This window comes from Telmatherina bonti, assembly GCF_933228915.1.
Source record: "Telmatherina bonti genome assembly, chromosome: 22".
Lineage (NCBI taxonomy): Eukaryota > Metazoa > Chordata > Actinopteri > Atheriniformes > Telmatherinidae > Telmatherina > Telmatherina bonti.
In genome coordinates, this window is record NC_136631.1 from 23240611 (window position 1) to 23258816 (window position 18206).

General features: G+C 38.0%; 1 protein-coding gene across 1 annotated transcript in view; it reads left to right on the plus strand.

Annotated features, from left to right (window-relative positions):
* The window catches only part of fndc3ba (fibronectin type III domain containing 3Ba), an 85901-nt gene extending 73934 nt beyond the window's left edge, over positions 1-11967 (plus strand). The window contains exons 25-27 of the mRNA XM_079262466.1: positions 7981-8147; positions 9116-9243; positions 9862-11967. Of these exons, the coding sequence (XP_079118592.1) occupies positions 7981-8147; positions 9116-9243; positions 9862-10173 (607 nt within the window). The 3' untranslated portion in view covers positions 10174-11967. The remainder of the gene's footprint in view (positions 1-7980; positions 8148-9115; positions 9244-9861) is intronic.
* Positions 11968-18206: the final 6239 nt, after the last annotated feature.

Consider the following 18206-nt stretch of genomic DNA (forward strand, 5'->3'; position numbering starts at 1 on the left):
TTCCCCTTCCCTTCTTAAACAACATAATATCATGACCACAAGCGTTGTTTCTCCACATGATCAAGAGACGAAGAGCTGTTCATTAAATCAGTTGGGGTTTAATAGCTTGTTGCCTGCTGAAACATAATAACCCATGCAAAAAAAGAGGGCAACCAGTTTATTTAGTTAAATGAATTAATAAAAATATGAAATAATAATCCATCCATGTTTAACAGCCCTCATTTTCACTGGAAATAAAAAAAAAACCAACCTTTTGGGCTATTTCTACTGGTAATAATGTATGTTTGTGTACACTGGGCCTGAAAATAAACTAATAAATCAATAATTGATTAAATAAGTTTAGAAATGTAAATAAAAAAATAAAAAATGTAAAAATGTAAATAAATATAAGAAATTATAATTTAAATATTTTTTTTTAAATATTCCAGCGTCTTGCTTTCATACTTGTTTTTTAAATTTGGGATTGTTTGTGGCGGACCTGCGACAAAAAAATAAAATAAAATAAAAACTAAAGAAAAAATGATCAAAAATGGTTTCAGTGACATTCCGTTGTTTGTCATTTATATGACCGGTGATCTCAGTATGTATACTCCTGCTGGGAAAAGACTACATGGCAGGTGAGAAGACAGCTGAACTGTATCACCATGAGGGAAAAAGTGACGTGTGGTGCAAACATCATTTGGTGATGAAACCCCCCCCCCAAATTGAAGTCTGGAAGTGGTAGCTTCATGCTATGATGTTTGCACTGCAGAGCCTGGGAAATTGTAATGGATTATGCCTTGGTAGGCATGATAGGACAAAGATTCATACAGTTAAGCTGTATGTAGGACATATGTTTTTATATGTATGTGTAGTTGTTTAATAAAAATTTTGAATTGAGATAAAATACGAAGTTTACAAGTTGACTCTTCAAAAAAATTAGTTACTTTAATATGTCTTAAATTGTTATATCGTATTTTTTAAGTATTTCATTTATCTGAGAGTCAGCAACAACACTGAATATTAAAACATGAATATAGTTCATGTTTTAATATTTGTGTTAAAAAAAATCACTTCATAGGTGCTTTTATTATTTTTTTAATATAATTTTTCTGCATCTTCAACTTCATCTGCAACATGGGGATTGAAGCATAAATATTGTCCTTGAAGAAAGTGATTTCAGAAACACTGCGTGCCGATTTTCCCTCGGACCAGTCAATACAGACAATCAGGATCTAAGTCAATACCGCAGACACACGAGTGAGCTGCAGAATCACAGTGGCTTGAGGAAAGCGGGCAACTGTGAGTGTCCAAGTGTAGTAAGAGGTAATTGTGCAGATCTCTATATTTGTGTGCATGTGAGTGTGTGGGGAGCAGTAACTACATGTACCAGCGAATAGACATGCTAGGAGCATCTGCAGCCAGCAGGGAAACCGTATCCAATAATCAGCTCTTCATTTACCCACCGACCAGACAGGAGCAACTGGGAAAGAGGGGTAATAGCATTCTGGGGTGGATGGGAAGGACTGGGATATAATCTCTAACATGGAGTTAAATACACAACTAAGAAGAGGGCAAGAGGAGGGATTTTTTCTTTTATTTAATCAGCATTGGAGCTAGCAGAACATTAACCTCATGAAAACAGAAACAGTTTACTAAATAGCAATAAAGAGCCACTTCTATGAGCTTTTCTTTCTGCACACCTGTCAGATTTTCTCCCCCTTCTGCTGTGAAGCCTTCTACTCTTCCCATTGGCTCCTGTCAGGGTTAAATTAAGGCTTGGCTGGCATGACGTTGGCACCAGCATAACCTGGCAACACTGAAATGGGACGGCGTGGAGAAGGCAACAGATGGGCACATATACAGCAAGCTGGGTTTTGTTAACCTCTGTAACAAACATATTCACAAATCAGGACAGAGGACACACACACACACACACATGCACAATATTGCCAGCCAAATGGAAACAGCCTTCACAGTTTAAAGAGTTTTATTTATCTTTTTTTTTTTTTTTTAAAGCTTAGACCGTAATTAAATGTGACTTGGTGACTGCATTGGAGCATATTATACATATTATATGTCTGTTGAAGACTTGTCCCATCAATTTTTTTTATATTTTTTACCCTGTGCAATATATTCCTTATACAGCTGTTTCTGGCATGGTTTTAATAAAAAAAAATGCTTCAGGTATTAATGATGCGGTAAAGTTGGCAATTTCATTTAAAAAAAAAAAAAAAAAAAAGATTAATTCATGACTTATCCTGCACTACTGTTGGACCCAATGAATGGCTTTTATTAAATTTTAAGGTTAAGATAAGCGGATTTGTGATGAGGACAGATTATGTTTATGGCAAGTGGTGCAAATGAATAAGAGATGGCAGATTTTGGGGAGGGGGACTGTCTAGCTTAAATTGTGTTAAGAACCCAGAAACATGTAGAAGCAATCAGTACACAACTTGCTGTTGGAAAAAACTTTTTATGTAAGTAATAGATTGGAAAAAAAGTTACAAATATTTAATCAAATTAAATGAAAATGACTTTATTCATCCCTTAAAGGAAATTGCACTAATATGGTTGTTCTTTTCTTCTTCTTCTTTTTAATTAAAAATAATCAATTATTAACTGGTGATCTTAAGTCTTGTTCCTGAGGGTGAGGGCTGCTGACAGGAACAATCTCCCATACCTCTCAGTATTGTAGCGTACTTGAAGAAACCTCTAATTAAACACAGCATTGGATCCACACTGTGTTCTGTGGTGGACGTGAGGATGTATGTTCAACAACTTGTGCAGAATTTTTTGCTGGACATTCAGCTCCAGCTGCTCCAAAGTTACACCCAACACAGAACCAGCCTTCTTCATCAGTTTGTTGAGTGTTTTTAAGTCTCTGCTTGGATGCTGCTGCCCTAACACATGGCTGCACCCACAACAGACTAATGGAAGATGTGCAACATTTTGGTGCAGATATTGAAGGATCTTCGAGTCCTCATGAAGAGTCTCATTTCTAGTCTGTTTGTTGTTGTCCAGTTTAACTCCCAGTACCTCCTTCTCTTCTCTCAGGATTCAACGCATAATTTGCTTCCTCCTGAAATTGAAAATGATCTTTTGTTTGTATTCAGATGATGTGATTGTTTCTGCACCATCTCACAAGTTGATTTATCAGTTCTGTGGACTCAGCTTCTTGTCCATCACCCCACTACTGCAGAGTCATCAGAGTATTTTCACCATCAGAGTTAGGAAAACAACTTGCTGTTTTAGAAAACTCCTTATGGGAGCAATAAACTGACGAAATACAATAAGCATTTGATAAGTTTTTTAATTTTTTTTTTTTTTTTTTTTGCATTTGCTGTAAGACTGAAAGATACAGAAGATCATTCCTGCCAGCAGCCATCAGCTGCCGGAACGAGACCTCCTCCAGTTAATTATCTGCTACAATATTGAATTTCCCTTTGGGGATTAATAAAGTATTTTTCATTTCATTTCAGAATCCCTTTGATATTCTATAAATTCTGTTCCAAAACCAGTTTAGATTAGATTGGCTGTTGTAATTATTAAATAATAGATAGTGTGTTAATTATGATTTTTAGTTTTTATTTTTAAGACATAAAATGTTTAAATAAGGTCCAGAAATGAGGATTTTCCTTTCTTTCAGAAATACTGCTGCTTGGTCTGAGAATAGATTTAAAGTGGAGGACAATTTATCCTCTGTATGGCCAGTTTATTTCTGTTCTAGTCTCCGTGTTCCCTCCTGCTGGTTTTTAATAGACTTGGGAGGGAATTCAAGCTTTTTCTCCTTTCAGTCTAATCACCTCAAGAACCAATGCTTGTCCAAATAGCCGTGTGCTTCTCTGAAAAAACAATCCTGAAACATTTTGAGTGAAGCTTCAAAATGAACCAGAAATCAAAATCAAGGTAGAGCTGAAGGTTTTATAGTGATAAGGAATATAGATATTTCCACATGATATTAAATAAATGACTCCACAAAGTTATCCTAAAGTGCTGAGATTTCACTTAAATTTTCAGAACATTCTGCCCTTCAGAAAATCATTTGATTTTTGTGTGCTTGTTTTAAATAAAGTCTCCAAAATATCTATTACAAAACATTCTAATAACTTGTACAACTCCCGTATTACCAATCAGTAATAAATGCTCTTTTTCATGAAGTGCATCATCAAAATAACAAAAGGGGGGAAAAAAATCTGAGTAGAATTAGAGTTTGTGAACACAAAAGCAAAAACCAGCCCAGTTTCAAGTAATAGGCTCTGAACAGAAACTCAATAAGTGTGTTTAAGGGACGTATCGATATTATACTTAACAGAGTGACTCCTTAATAACAATCTGTTCCTTTGGTTCAACCTAGTCGGGTCTGCTTAAGAGTCATTCACTGCAGCTGCTGCTGGCTATAAGATGATGCATTTGGTTTTGTTAGCTGCTGCATTAGCAGTGGATCATCATTTGATGACGTGTGTGTGTGTGTGTGTAGAGGTAGATTGTATAAGCAGATAAATGAGCGGAGCTGGTTTCCAGGGGATGCTCCTCATCTCTCCCCTTTGCACTCTCATCACGCTTTGTAACAAATAAATGAACATTATTGGGGTTTTTTTTTTTTTTGTCTTTGGTTTGGGCATTCAGGTGTGTGTATGTAGTAGGATAAGAAGAGCATTTTCATAGAACAGAAAGTATAAAGTCTTGAAATATTAACTTTGTAAACAAACATATTGGATATCCAGCTGTAATTTCTGCTAATATGCGTTGGGATTTTGCATAAACCTTGTTATATTTGACTGTCCTCTGGTCTGTGTCTTTTTTATTCTTTCTCTGTCCATTGATTTAATTCTTATTTCTTAATCCCATTTTATTTGGTGTGCAGGTGACTTCACAAGAACCTCATGGGAAATAAATACTCCTTTCATAATTCTTTCAGTCCTCCTCCTTTACTCTCCTTGTTTTTTTCTCCCATTAAACCAGCAGCGCCTTTGCGTTGTGAAGGTATAAAATGATAAAGAAACCTATTTTCTTTGCTTTCCTCCCCTTTACCTCACCATTCCTCTTTCTTGCTTGGTGTGCTTTCCCACCATTCCTCTATAAAGACTCGCAGCCCATGTTTTGACCTCCCACTGCTTTTTTCATGTTTTCTCATTTTCTTTACTCTAATGTTGCCCTCGTAAAGCTGGATGGATTCATTTGATTTTTCTCATTTCGCATCCTCCTTATCCGTATTACCCAAAATGCCTTCTGGTAAGGCTATTTGGAGTTGTAAGGATGCCATGGTAACTGGTGATAATGCAGTGTAGCGAAGAAGGGCTTTAAGTGTCTTAACACAAAGAACCAACATGCAACTTGCATTTTTTTTGTCTGTCTTTAAGCCTTTCAACCAGTATGTTCCTAATTTCTTTGTCCATTTCTTTTGGATTAGGCATTGACAAGTTGCAAAGTAACTGGAGCACTTTTTAGGTTTCACTTGCTTTTGATGACTAAAAGCAAAAGTAAGACGACGTTGTCACACTGCTTGCATGTCAAGAACGGATTTCCGCTTCTCTTTGTGAGCAGAAACATTGCAAGCTCTTGAAAACAAGTCTTTTAAAATGACTGGTGGGTACAATGATGCTGAATTTAAGCTTGGATTTAAGGCTGAAGAAAAGAGAAACTTTGCCATTCAAGGAAATTTGAACTCCCAATTGCATAATCCTGCATAGTGACTCAAGAGTGGTGGAAAGCATCAAACAAAGCCGTAGCATGTCCTTCTCAGCTGCTTTTTGTGGCCAATTGGTTGGCTTTGGCTCTGAATCAAGGATGCAAATGATCTCATTAACTGTGTCCTGGTGATGTGGTGGAAGGGTGTTTACTGTCTGTGCCATATTATGTGTTAATTGTTTTGACATCCTGCCTCTCATCTTTGTCCAAATGAGAGAGGAGGTCATGGCTCCTCACTGACATATTTGTACTTGTACATATCCAGTTCACAAGAGAGTAAACAAGGAAAGATGCAGATGCATGTGACATCTACACTGGTAATCAGCCAGGTTATTGTGCTATAACTGGGTGTGAGTGTTTATTGTGTGGTCTAACAGTAAGGCAAAGGATTAACAACACCATATATCAGCCAGAGAAACACATCAGCTTTCGGTGGTGCAGCTACATAAAGAGCTCCTCTGGAGTTATAGTCTTCTACTAAACTGTGACCTCTCTTGTCTCTCTCTTTCTCTCTCTCTCACACACACACACTTGGATTCTCAATCATCAATTCTTTTCTTTTGATTAGCAGTTACTCTTCCTGCTCTCCTCTTTTCTCATTGCACTCTCTGTTCTCATGCACCCCATCACCTTTGTCTTATATATCATGTTTCCCTCTCTACCACAACTTCCATCCTACACCAGACCTTGATTTTACTTCGCTGCACAACTGATGCAGACATAAATAACCCCTCAGATCTACCGCTCTTCCTGAATCACTCACTTATTATTTCTCCTTCAGTTTGTGAAGCTGTTCCTCTCGCAACCTGCAACAGTTTAGGTTGTTTTCAGTCATTTTTGTGACTATGACCTGTCAGTATGAGTAAGTGTGTGTTAATAGATGGCCCAACTATCTATTTTTTATGTCCTTTTTAAATTATTGTGGTGGCAGAGAGATCTGGACCCTCTTATAGTTGTCGTAGTTTGAGAGCCATGATGCATTCTGGATGGGTCAGTGGTCTGGACCAACAAAAGAAAACAAATAACCATGCATACTCACACTCACTCCTGGAGTAAATTTAGAATCACCAGTAAACTTATGCAGGTTTTTGGAGTGTGGGAGGAAGGTAGAGTATCTAAACACAGCGAGAACATGTAAACTCCACAATGAAAAGCCCCAGCTGAGATTCTAGCTGTGAGGGCTCAGTGCAAACCTCCATACCACTGTGCAGCTCTACATAAATACCCACTGTCTTATTCCTTTGAGATGCCCTCTTCTCTCCTCCTGCTGATTTTGTTTTTTGACATCTCCTCTCTAGAGCATATGCTTACCCTGCATGTCACACACCACAGAGCCATTATCAACAGTTTCCTTGTATTGCTTGTTTCATTGCCACTGAAAGTCGAGGGAAAATGTGCCAACATTTAATGAATGAATTATACTTGTGAATTCCTAAAGGAAGATTGTAGCATAGCAGTGTAAATTATGGAGGAAAAATGATTTGGTAATAAATATAGTATGAAAGGTATTTGGACACTGAAAAATAGAAATTGACTCCCAATAGAACATAAATATATCAGATGTTGAAAACTTTAGCTCATTTGATGACAGCAACATATCTTTAAAACATTGTAATGGGGCAACAAAAAGCTGGAAAAGTACTTTCCACAAATCAGAAACACGCCAATCTATACATTTCTGAGGCTCTGCTTCTCTAAAATGTTGTATCTATACCCAGTCATGTCACTGCCCTGTTGCCTTTTAGCCTCATTAGCTGTCAAATGCTCCTCCAGTTTATGATTCATGCCAAGACTTTTCCAGTCTTGTGTTGTCCCTCTTCCAATTTATTTAAGATGTGTTGCTGCAATCAAATTAAAAATGAGCTAATATTTTGGTAAAATGCATGAAATGTTCTTGTACTGGGAATAAAATATGATATGGATTTATGACCTGGGCTTTGGAAATCTCAATCAGCAGCTCCGACAAGTAAACGACTGCTCCCGTTGTCATGGTTACTCGTCCTAAAAGATGATAGAAAGTGCATGAATTACCATCTGAAAGCATTCCAGTACCACAACACCCAAATGGCCCAATAAAAATTACCATAAAAAGGTGTATTCATCTTCATCTTGGAAGAAATCTTGGTGGAAAATTTACAAAAATATACAAATAAAGACATGTTATGTCCGGAGTTGCTGTGGCAGGTTGACATTAGGGATGTTCCACCATAGAACTTTAGAATCTAGAAAGGGGGTTTGCATCAGCCACATGTAGTTAAGAACACAGGTTAGTCCAGATTTGTGACTTAAGATTTTTTGGGGATTTTCCAGGTTCATCACCATCTATCGCGGTCCCAGCCACACCTACAAAGTCCAGCGATTGATGGAGTCCAGCAGCTACAGCTTCAGAATACAGGCCATCAGTGATGCAGGCGAGGGTCCCTTCTCTGAGACACACACTTTCTGCACCACCAAATCTGTACCACCGGCTCTCAAAGGTAAACCCACTGAGGGAAAATCTTTTTTTTTTTTTTTTTTTGTTTACTTTTACTGCCTTTTCTGTTGACTAACAGGTGCCAATAGGTTCTCACAACTCCAACTACACATACAATGTAGTATATTAGATCTTATCATATCGTATGTATGAGTTGAAACGTCTAAATCATCTGGTGAAACAACTAATCTCATTTATTGAAGGAGGAAAAGAAACAAGGTTTTTTCTTTCAGGCTGTTAAGGATGACATGTTTATTGTAACCTTGCTTGATTATTGGTCTTTGCTGTAAACTGAGATGAGCTACAAAATGTAGCTGAAGGAATACCCACTTGGGTGACATTCCCTTAAAGTAACAGGTATTACTGCAGAACTGTAAATGTGCAGTTCACCACTGATATATCAATTAACAGCTTCAAGGGTTAATGCTACTTCTCTGAAGTTCTCAGAAATGTGTAAATTTAGGATTTAAAATCATATGTGCATCTCTTAAAAAGTTTTTCTCCAAACTGGCTTTCATTTGGAGGTAAATACGCAAATAAATCATTGGTCGAATGCAACATGAGCTGTTTTTAGCACAGCGATTGATTGCATCAGAGCTGTGATCTGCTACATTTCAGTGTAAAATTACGTTATTCCCAGAGGATGTTTCCGCCATCCAAAACAATTTCCACGATGAGTAAAACAAAATTAATGCACATGACTTTTTGTTGTTTTATTTTTTTTTCATGCCGTAGCTCTTAATCTAAACAGCCCTCCATTAACTACCATTAACAACTGAACCATTACTGTTAATATGAAGCAATCAGGAGAATCTCCCAGGAACGCTGCATGTTGAGAGTGAGCAACAACAAAAAAATGGCAGAAATTTACATTTGAAAGGAGATTTACTTGTGGAGAAGAAATGCTCCTCATCTGATTCTGAGCCTTTTCAAATGTTTGAAAAATTCCTTAAATGTCTTTCATTCCAACAGCCCCCAGGGTGCACCAGCTGGACGGGAACATGTGTGAGATCACATGGGAGACTATTCCACCAATGAGAGGAGATCGTGTGAGCTACGTGCTCCAGGTGTTGGTGGGACGTGAGTCTGAATACAAACAGGTTAGTCTGTCTCTCTGTCTCTCTCTGAAGCAGAGCCTTGTTTAAATCATATTATTATAGTAGTTTTTGAAACATATTTTTAATCTTTAGAGGGATTAATTCAGTTTTGATTGGAAGGCAGTTACACCAAAAGCGAAAGGAAATGTTTACTTATTTCTAAGAGGTTTTGTAAGACTTTTTTTTTTTAATAAGCTGAAACACTGAAACAGACACTTAAAATCTGAGTTTGGATGGTTGAAATTGCAGAAAGAAACGAGAACTCATTTATCTTTGTGACTGTTATTATTTTCCATAACTGAATTAGGAAATGGTTGGATGGAAAGACTGCTGAGGCTTTATAGCTGACAAAGCCATAATTGTGTGGATATGTGTGGAAATTAGATGTGCATCCAGTCATTTCAAGTCATTGTGTTGCTGGAAGAAAAACCTTTAAGCATATGTCGCTGTGGCCTTAGCAGACATGCAAGTCAGTCGGCTAAACGCGCATTGTAAAACAATGAGCTTAAATCTTCTCACTCGCTGTTCACGCTGTTATTTTTTATGGAAAAATCATTCACACTGCTCAGTAATTTGCTGCACATCTTGACAGTTTAACTTCCTTTTGACCTCTCCTCGCAGGTGTTTAAGGGAGAAGAGGGAGCATTCCAATACTCTTGTCTCCAGGGAAACACAGACTATCGTTTCCGCGTGGGTGCCTGCCGTCGTTGCCAGGATACATGCCAGGAGCTTTGCGGACCACTGAGCCCCTCATCCTTGTTCACGCTGCGTCGCCAAGAAGCAGCATCCTCGGGAGAGCAGTGCGCCATGGAAACGGGCAAGGGGGCAGGCCTCATCTCGAGCGATGAGCGCTTTGCTGCGCTGATCGTGTGCGTGTTCGCAGGCCTCTCCATCCTCATCGCCTGCTTGCTACAGTACTTCTTCATGAAGTGAGGGAATCTTTAACTATAGGATAGAAAGAGAAAGTAAAATCACAGAAAAAAAAAAACTTTTTCAAATGTCTACGAAAGACCCGAATGAAATCAAAACACTTGAGATGTACTTTTTGAGGCTATGTATGTTTTTTTTTTCTCTTTCTTTGTTTTTTTCCCCTAGTCTAAGTATCGATTCAGGCTATTCCTGTTGTCTTCAGCCTTCACTCAGTTTGCTCTAAGTTTGTTCTACTTTACTGTTTTCTTCGTATGATTGTCTGTGTCATTTAAGTATTTCTGTCAAGGAAAGCCTTGGCTTTACCTCGGCTGTACCTTGGTTGGGAAAGAAAACTGATAATCAAGCCTTAAAATAACTGTGAGCAAAACATTTGCTCTTCATACTGACTTGCATGTTTTTATTTTATATCATTTTAAAACATACTCTTTAGAGAAAGTGTATAATTCTTGACAGTCATTGCCTTACTTTTTTGGGGCTTTTTAATTTTTTTTTTTTATTGTTTTACAGTGTTTAATTTGTCTGTGTTTTAAAACTACAGTCTGCATTCATTCAGCCATACTCAAATGTAGGTCTTCAAAGCTTTAGCTGTTCATACTTGCTCAGTTTTGTTAACAGGCTGTCGTAAGTTCATGCAGTCCGTACCTGTTCTCACATACAGTCTGACAAAAACCCAATGCTCAGATGCACATGAAGACCTCCGTATGTAATCATGCACACATGCAAAGTCGCTCTTGCATTGACAATGAGAAACACGCATTTCCTCCGAAGAAGTCAATCACGTATCTGCTCAGCTTTTACCATTCAATCATTCACTTATTCAGTTACCAAAGTGATGCAATCCACGTGTGGTGTAAGATGCTGCTATCCTGTGATTTTTATTATATCTAAGAAAGAATGGAAACTGGTAATCTAATATATACATATATACAATATATGTATTTTATAGCAAATATCTGTAATGCTATAAAATGATGTAATATAAGTGATGGCAATGTAAGGATTTGAAGTACAGATTAAAAACACGAGGAGTGAGTTAGGTGCTCATGGACAGCAGCTCTGAGGTCAGTTCAGCAGCTCACACAGAAGGCTAAAAGAGCCATTAAACACTGCTCTTTTATCAAAATCGGAGTCTTCATAGGTGTTTATATGCTGGACATAAATTGGCTTTTGGAAGCCAGGCTGGGATCATGATTGGCTGTGAATTACTGGGAAAGGATTTGGCTGTTTGTTCTTAGGTCAAGCCCTTCACATTCTTCCATCTTAGCCACCGTTGCTCCAGCCTGTTTAACTCTAGCTTTAGTGACGATGTGTACGCACTGTTATGGACCCAGAGATGATGCTAACAGTCTGCCCGCTAGCCGCCCTTCTCAGAGCTACGTGTGTAAGCCGTGAAAGCCAATAGGAGTTAGCTTAAGCTTTACCCTGCCTGCGACTTAGCCAGCTGCCAGAGCAGCGCTGAAGCTGTTCCTTTTTTCCAGCTCGTCTGTGAATCGATGCATTTGAAGACTTTTCCCTTCCTTTCTCATCTCTCGCTCATAAATATCTGTAATTACCTTTTTCGCTCTGGCTGTTTCTTTTTGTATACGATCTATCCCATCTCATCTCTCTGCCTGTGCACCCCCCCACAACTTCTCTTTCTTTTTAAAAGGTGCTTTATTGACATGTAATCAGAGCAGTAACAAGTCTGTGATCTCTACTCAGATGGACATGTTCTCTGAGGACTTGAACTAATGTTCACTAACCAAACAAGCCTTTGACAGAACACAACTCAACAGAACAGGGCATTGTGACAGATGAACCCCCCCCCCCCCCCCCCCCCCCCCCCCCCCCACCAGACCTCCTGTCTGAGCCCCACATCCGCTTTCCACCCCAAACCTGTGCATCGAAGCCAAGGTACAACCCATTTCATTCCTTGATAACCCAAAGAAGTCGCCCTGACCTGCGCAGTTAATGTGTTATGTCCACTTTTGTCGGGTGGGGCGTGGAAGCGGATGGATTGATGGGAGACAGAGGTCCTGTTTAGCTCTTCTTGGCAGCCTGTAATGTACCTCAGGGATAAGGCCTTACAGAGGGGAGCTCTAATCCTGTCATCCCCATTGCTGTCATCACCATCATCATCATCATCATCATCATCATATAATAGTGTCTTCTTTTCATTCTTCTCTTTTTCTCCTTTATTTTCTCTCCCCCCCTTTTTTTTTTTTTGCTGTATCTTGTCTTCTGTCTTTGCTGTGCCTTGCTCCTGTATGTGTCAGTAAGCAAAGTGGTTTACTAGCTCAAAAAAAAAAAAAAAAAACCTTTGCCAAAGTTGATGGGAAAGTTAAGGTAGAGTTTCTTTTCTAGGTTTTATTTATACTATATATTTGCATACAGTACTTTACATGCCAATTACAGTGCAATCTTCATTTATTTATTGTTTAAAGATTAAGAGACAAGTGTAGTTATATACTAATTTTTTCTTGTAGCATGTTTTTTTTTTCTTTAAGATTTTTTTTGATGGATGTATGTTAGATTGTATGATTAAGGCCAGCATTCCTTATCTCAGTAACCCTTTAAATGTTTCTCTTAGAGCTGTTGGGAACCTGTAGCTTATCAGTCCATGCATTGCAGTCATCATTGCCGTTTCATACATGTAACCAAATGTATTTTGTTGTTGTCATCTCCTGTTTCGGCCGTGCACAGGCGAGCAGTTCTTGTAACGCTTAGAAAGACATGTAGCAAGCCAGGCCTTAGGATCAGTTCAAGTCCTTTGTATTGGGATAAATGTTTCTGCCTTTGGCTTTTTTTTTTTTCCTGAATAGTGTTATAATGAAGCTTTTGGTATCTTTTTATTTTTTACTGTTTTAATGCCAAAGTGCAGGCTTCTTGTGTCCACTAGATGTCGCGTTTGCAGTTGTCGAAAGGGTTCTGTGATGTTCTTCTGTAACGACACACCATTATGAATATTATTATTATTATTATTATTCTCTGAAAAGGAAAACAAAAAAAACACACAAAAAAAAACATTAACTTGATCTGTGATTATGCTTCCTTTCATATTATCTTTTATTATTTTGTTTTGTAAAGCAAAATGTGCCATTTTGAAATGCAGAGCCCCTTTTGGAAGAGAGTTTTGAACACAAACTGATTTCACACTGAAAGATAAAGAAGGCAAAAAGGAAAAAAAAAAAAAAAAACAATCATGCGATGACTTCAGGCAGATGTTGACAATAATATTCCTTCTTCATGGCTAGTGCTGGTATAGCAATAGTGATTGTTTTGTATCCCGTGTTTTGCTATGAGATGATATACAGAGATATCTATAGAGCTATAGAAAGAGATGGTAAATACATTATGACTAACAGAGTTGAAGCACTTTTTTTTTGTTTTTATGCCGAGCATTAGACGTGATGAGCTTATGAGTGAGAGGAGAAGGATCCTATGCTCCACCAAACACTACTGCCAGCGATTACTGTTACATTATTGGCATTATTCCGTCGTTGGCATCACTGTGACGTTGGCATTACTGGAGTATGCTTCTGTGCTATACCCGAATGGCACCCTTTTTTCCCTGTAGGATGCAAAAACAGCACCAAGGAAAGTACAGTTTATAGGGGTACGGTGCCTTTGCCAAATGTGCTCATTGTGTGTTTACTCAGCCTGTTGCATTGTAATTGACTGGTGGCATGTAATGTATCCTGTCCTTTAATCCCCTGATGATATGTTGCCCGCACACAGCCCTTTTTTTTTTTTTTTTTTTATCCCCCTTTGCGCTAGCAAAGGTTCTTTTGTTACTGTCAGGCCAGTTATACTCATGTTGAACAACCTGAAGTTAACAGAGTGTTAACTGAGAGGCTTTGTGTTTGTGGGCTGGGTACTCCCTTTTTTTTTTTTTTTTAATTATGTGATTTTTTTTATACAGTCCCACTCATGCAACCACAAGCCCTGCAGGTCCTGCACCTCTGGTGGCTACGTCAAGACAAAGAGACAATGTTTCACCCAGCAGCCCCCCCCACGTCTGTGCCTTCTAATCAGTTTCACTTCTTTGATTTTCTTTTTTTCAATGTACATTTTACAGCAAGTAGAGATTGGCGATATGACAAACGTACAAGAGCCTCACAGGTATTTAACTATTTTTTAAGCGAGACAAATAAAAACAAAGCATATTTTTACCTCACAATTTAAAAAGCAAACATTCCAATGTTGTCATGGTCGACGATTTGACAAAAAAAAAAAAAAGAAATTCATGCATTTTTTTCTTGTATTGTAAATGTTAGACAATTTCATATGCATTATATAAAAAGAAACTGCCATATCAATTTTAATGTATAGATTTTTGCAAATACTACCCTATGTATGTAAGACGTAACTGTATCGGTAGCGTATATATAATATATTTATGCCCAATAAATGTTTTAATTTTTTTCTGACTTTGATTGCAACATTTATTTTCATTGTGTGTTTTCATTCATCACACCTTGCTGAGACATATGAACTGTTTTAATGTAGTCGTGTTTCATGACTTTTGTGTGGGTGAATAGTGAAAGAGCTGATATTTTTATAGCAGCAGCTTTGCCATGGTCAGAATCAATGGACAAACATTTTACCTCACATCCACCTCTGTATTGCCGTATCAATTTTTTTTATCAAGATTCAATAAGAAAATTGGGACTCTCCCTTTAACAGATGCACCTTCAGGCACTGAAGATAAATAAAATCATAAATCAATATTTATAGTTTTAGTGTTGAAAATTGAATCACTCCATTTGAGATGGGATTTTTTTTTTCAGATCAGTTTTCTTAAATGTCAAATGGATGAATTAAATCCTTCTTGGCACTTTAAGTTTGGAGATGTAGGATGAGTCTAACGGTGTGTGTGTGTTTGTGTAGATTTGTCCTTTAGATTTACTCCCGTCACCTCGACAGCATGAAGCCAGAAAGCAATGAGGAGAGTAATTACATATATTATTACCCCTCTGCTGTCCCTGAAGGCGACAGCACTGACTTCACAATTCACACACTCAACCTAAAGCAACCAAGGAACCGCAGAAATGAGTCTTTTCACAATGTTTGTGGGGCATTTGCATGACTTCATTTAAAAGTGTGCAAAGGAAACGTTCATTTATTCATTATCCGAACCGCTTAGTCTTATGAAGGGTCACGGAGAGGCTGGAGTCTATCCCAGCAGGCTTTGGCCGAAAGGCAGGGTACACCCTGGACAGTACAAAAGTAATGCTGTCTTTGCTCCTCTGAAGGATTTTTATCCATCCATTAATAGCAGTATTTGTTGGAGCGGTGAACAATTACACAGTAGTGTCTCCAGTGTGGCCTAATAGAACCCATGATTTGAGATCATGGGCACCATATCATCCAGACTGACATGAAGAGGAAGCATTGAATTTATTATTACACTGATGACAAAGCCTGCATTAATGCACTATGCATTAGTGCCTCCGCAACTGGCAACTCGCACATCCGGAAAGGCACGCTCAATTCTGAAGGATATTTAAAGGATTTAAGTCCATTGCTCCTACAGTTTTGCTAGTATCAGCAAGACAATACTAAACAACTTACTGCATCTACTGTTACAGCATAGCTTTGAAGTATAATGATCCAAGTTCTGGACATATTTTGAAATGCAAAATATGTCAAAGAAGCTCCAGACCTGTTGAGAAGCTATAATCTTTCATAAGACAAGATTGGTGCAACATTTCTCTTCCAAATGTTTATCAAGGTTTCTTCAGTTCTCAGGGGTTTAGGGACTTTTAAAGAGTAGATGCTACACCAGGGGTGGGCATCTCCAGTCCTCAAGGGCTGCAGTCCTACATGTGCAACACTGTCCTTGTTGCAACACACCTGACACCTGTCAGACTCGTACAGAGCTTGAAATCAAACTGCCCAAGTTTGCTAATTACCCATTGATTTGAGTCACATGTGTTGCACCAGGGAATCTTCCAAGACTTGCAGGACTGTGACCATCGAGAACCAGAGTTGCCCACCCCTTTGCTACACAGTGGTAAACATGGCCACGTTTCTAACTCTTTACTCCCATCATATTGAAAATGAGTTCACATTTAATCATGAAATGGTAAATTTCTCACGTTCAACATTTGATGCTTTCTCTGTGAGTGAAATAGTGTTTTGTGAAATTTGCAAATCATTACACTGACAGAGTGTCCCAACTGTTTCTGGCATTGTGGTTGCAGAATATAATCCCTAACCTGCGGTGGTCAACTCTGGTTCTGGAGAGCTGTAGTCCTGCAAGTGTTAGAAGTTTCCCTGCTATAACACATCAGACACACATCAATCTTAATCTGCAAACTTGTGCAGAGCTTGACATAGAATTCTGCACAAATCTGCTAATTAGCCAATGATGATGTGTTATAGGAGGAAAACTCCTGACACTTGCAGGACTGTGGCTCTGTAGGCCTGGAGGTAGCCACCATAGGGTTAAACCATTGATGGACTTAGATACTAAATGACAGGGTCTACCAGAATAAGATTAGCAAATGTGTCCCTCTTGAATTTCCATAGATAAAAAACACAAATACTGCAAACAAAAGAAACAGAAAAAAGAAAGTAGTCTTGCCTTTAACTTTTACTTTTCTTTTTACTTTTACAAGACTTTATCAGACAGGAACATTAACCAGCAGACGTTTTTCACAGACATTAAAAAAAATTGGACATTCTCCTTTTTTAAAAAAATCATAATACATTCAGTAGATCATTTAATAGTGTGGCAGGTTGTCAGTATTTATATGAAAAACATTTTTTTACAGAATTACATTCTTCACTGCCAGGAGGCCACGTTTTAAACACATTTCAGATGAATGAGTCTTGCAAAGCATCTATTTACATCATCTTTACAGGTTGTTCATTGATCCTCTGAATCCAAAGAATGACACAATACAAGACAAACCTTTCCAAATGAGTCTGTTCTTGTTCTTCTATCTTACACAAGCTTAAGAATAATTTACATCGTCAGACACAACAAGTCATCAGAAAGGATAAGACATGCAGAATGTTTAAATAAGTGTGTTTTAATTTAAAAGTGAGGATCACTTTTTTTGGTTAAAAAAAAGTGGGTCAAAAATGTTACAGCACAGTATAGTTTCTACTAATAACCCATTTTTAACCTTCATTTTATCACATAAAATCAATTGAGATCAATTCTCGTTTGGAACAATGACCTGACAAGGCTCCAGCATGAATGCCTCGTCATAACATTCATATTTCGAGCACTGAGAAAATCAACAAAGGCATGTTGTCCCTATTTGGCTGTGAAAAGAGGATTCAGGACTAAATTTTGCATCGAGGTAAGTGCTGTTTTCCTGATGACGTGCTAGAAAGATTCAAGAATGAACAGATCACAAGAGGCAGACACTCAGGGCTTTATGGTCATTGATGATTTAAATGATTATAATGATTTAAATAGTATAATGATCTTATTATATCTTTTTCTGTGTTGTGCATTTGGATTAAATTGGACTTTAGTTCATTTGACTTATATTTAACTTTCTGTGCTTTCTCTGCAGGTGCCCTGAGATGACTTTGCACTGTGAATTGAGGCTATACAAGTAACCTCAATAGAAATTTCCCTTTGTTTATTCCACTGAATGGTAAAAAGCGACTTTTACAGAGTTAATTATCAAACTAGAGAAACTCAGTTAGAGGTGCCGATTTGATTCTGAATTTAAACTTTTTATATGCCTCCAATTGGATGGTGTGTATCTGTGTAACACAGAAGGCAATGACTGATACATTTTTTAAAAGCTGTAAACTCACAGTCACAACAGAAAATGCTGCTGTCCACCAATCCCACTGACCCCTGTTGACAGCATCACCACAGGATGGAAATATAATAATTTGATACATCTTAAAATATTTTACAGTGACATTGTTAGTGACAATCACACCCCACTACACAACACACACTATGCTAATGTATTTCAGGCACATAAACACACACACTGCACCTCTGTCCCTCTCAGAAGGAGAACAGAGCAGTGCCACAAATTCTACAGTGCTTTCTTTGTCATCCAGAATGCGAATTCAGT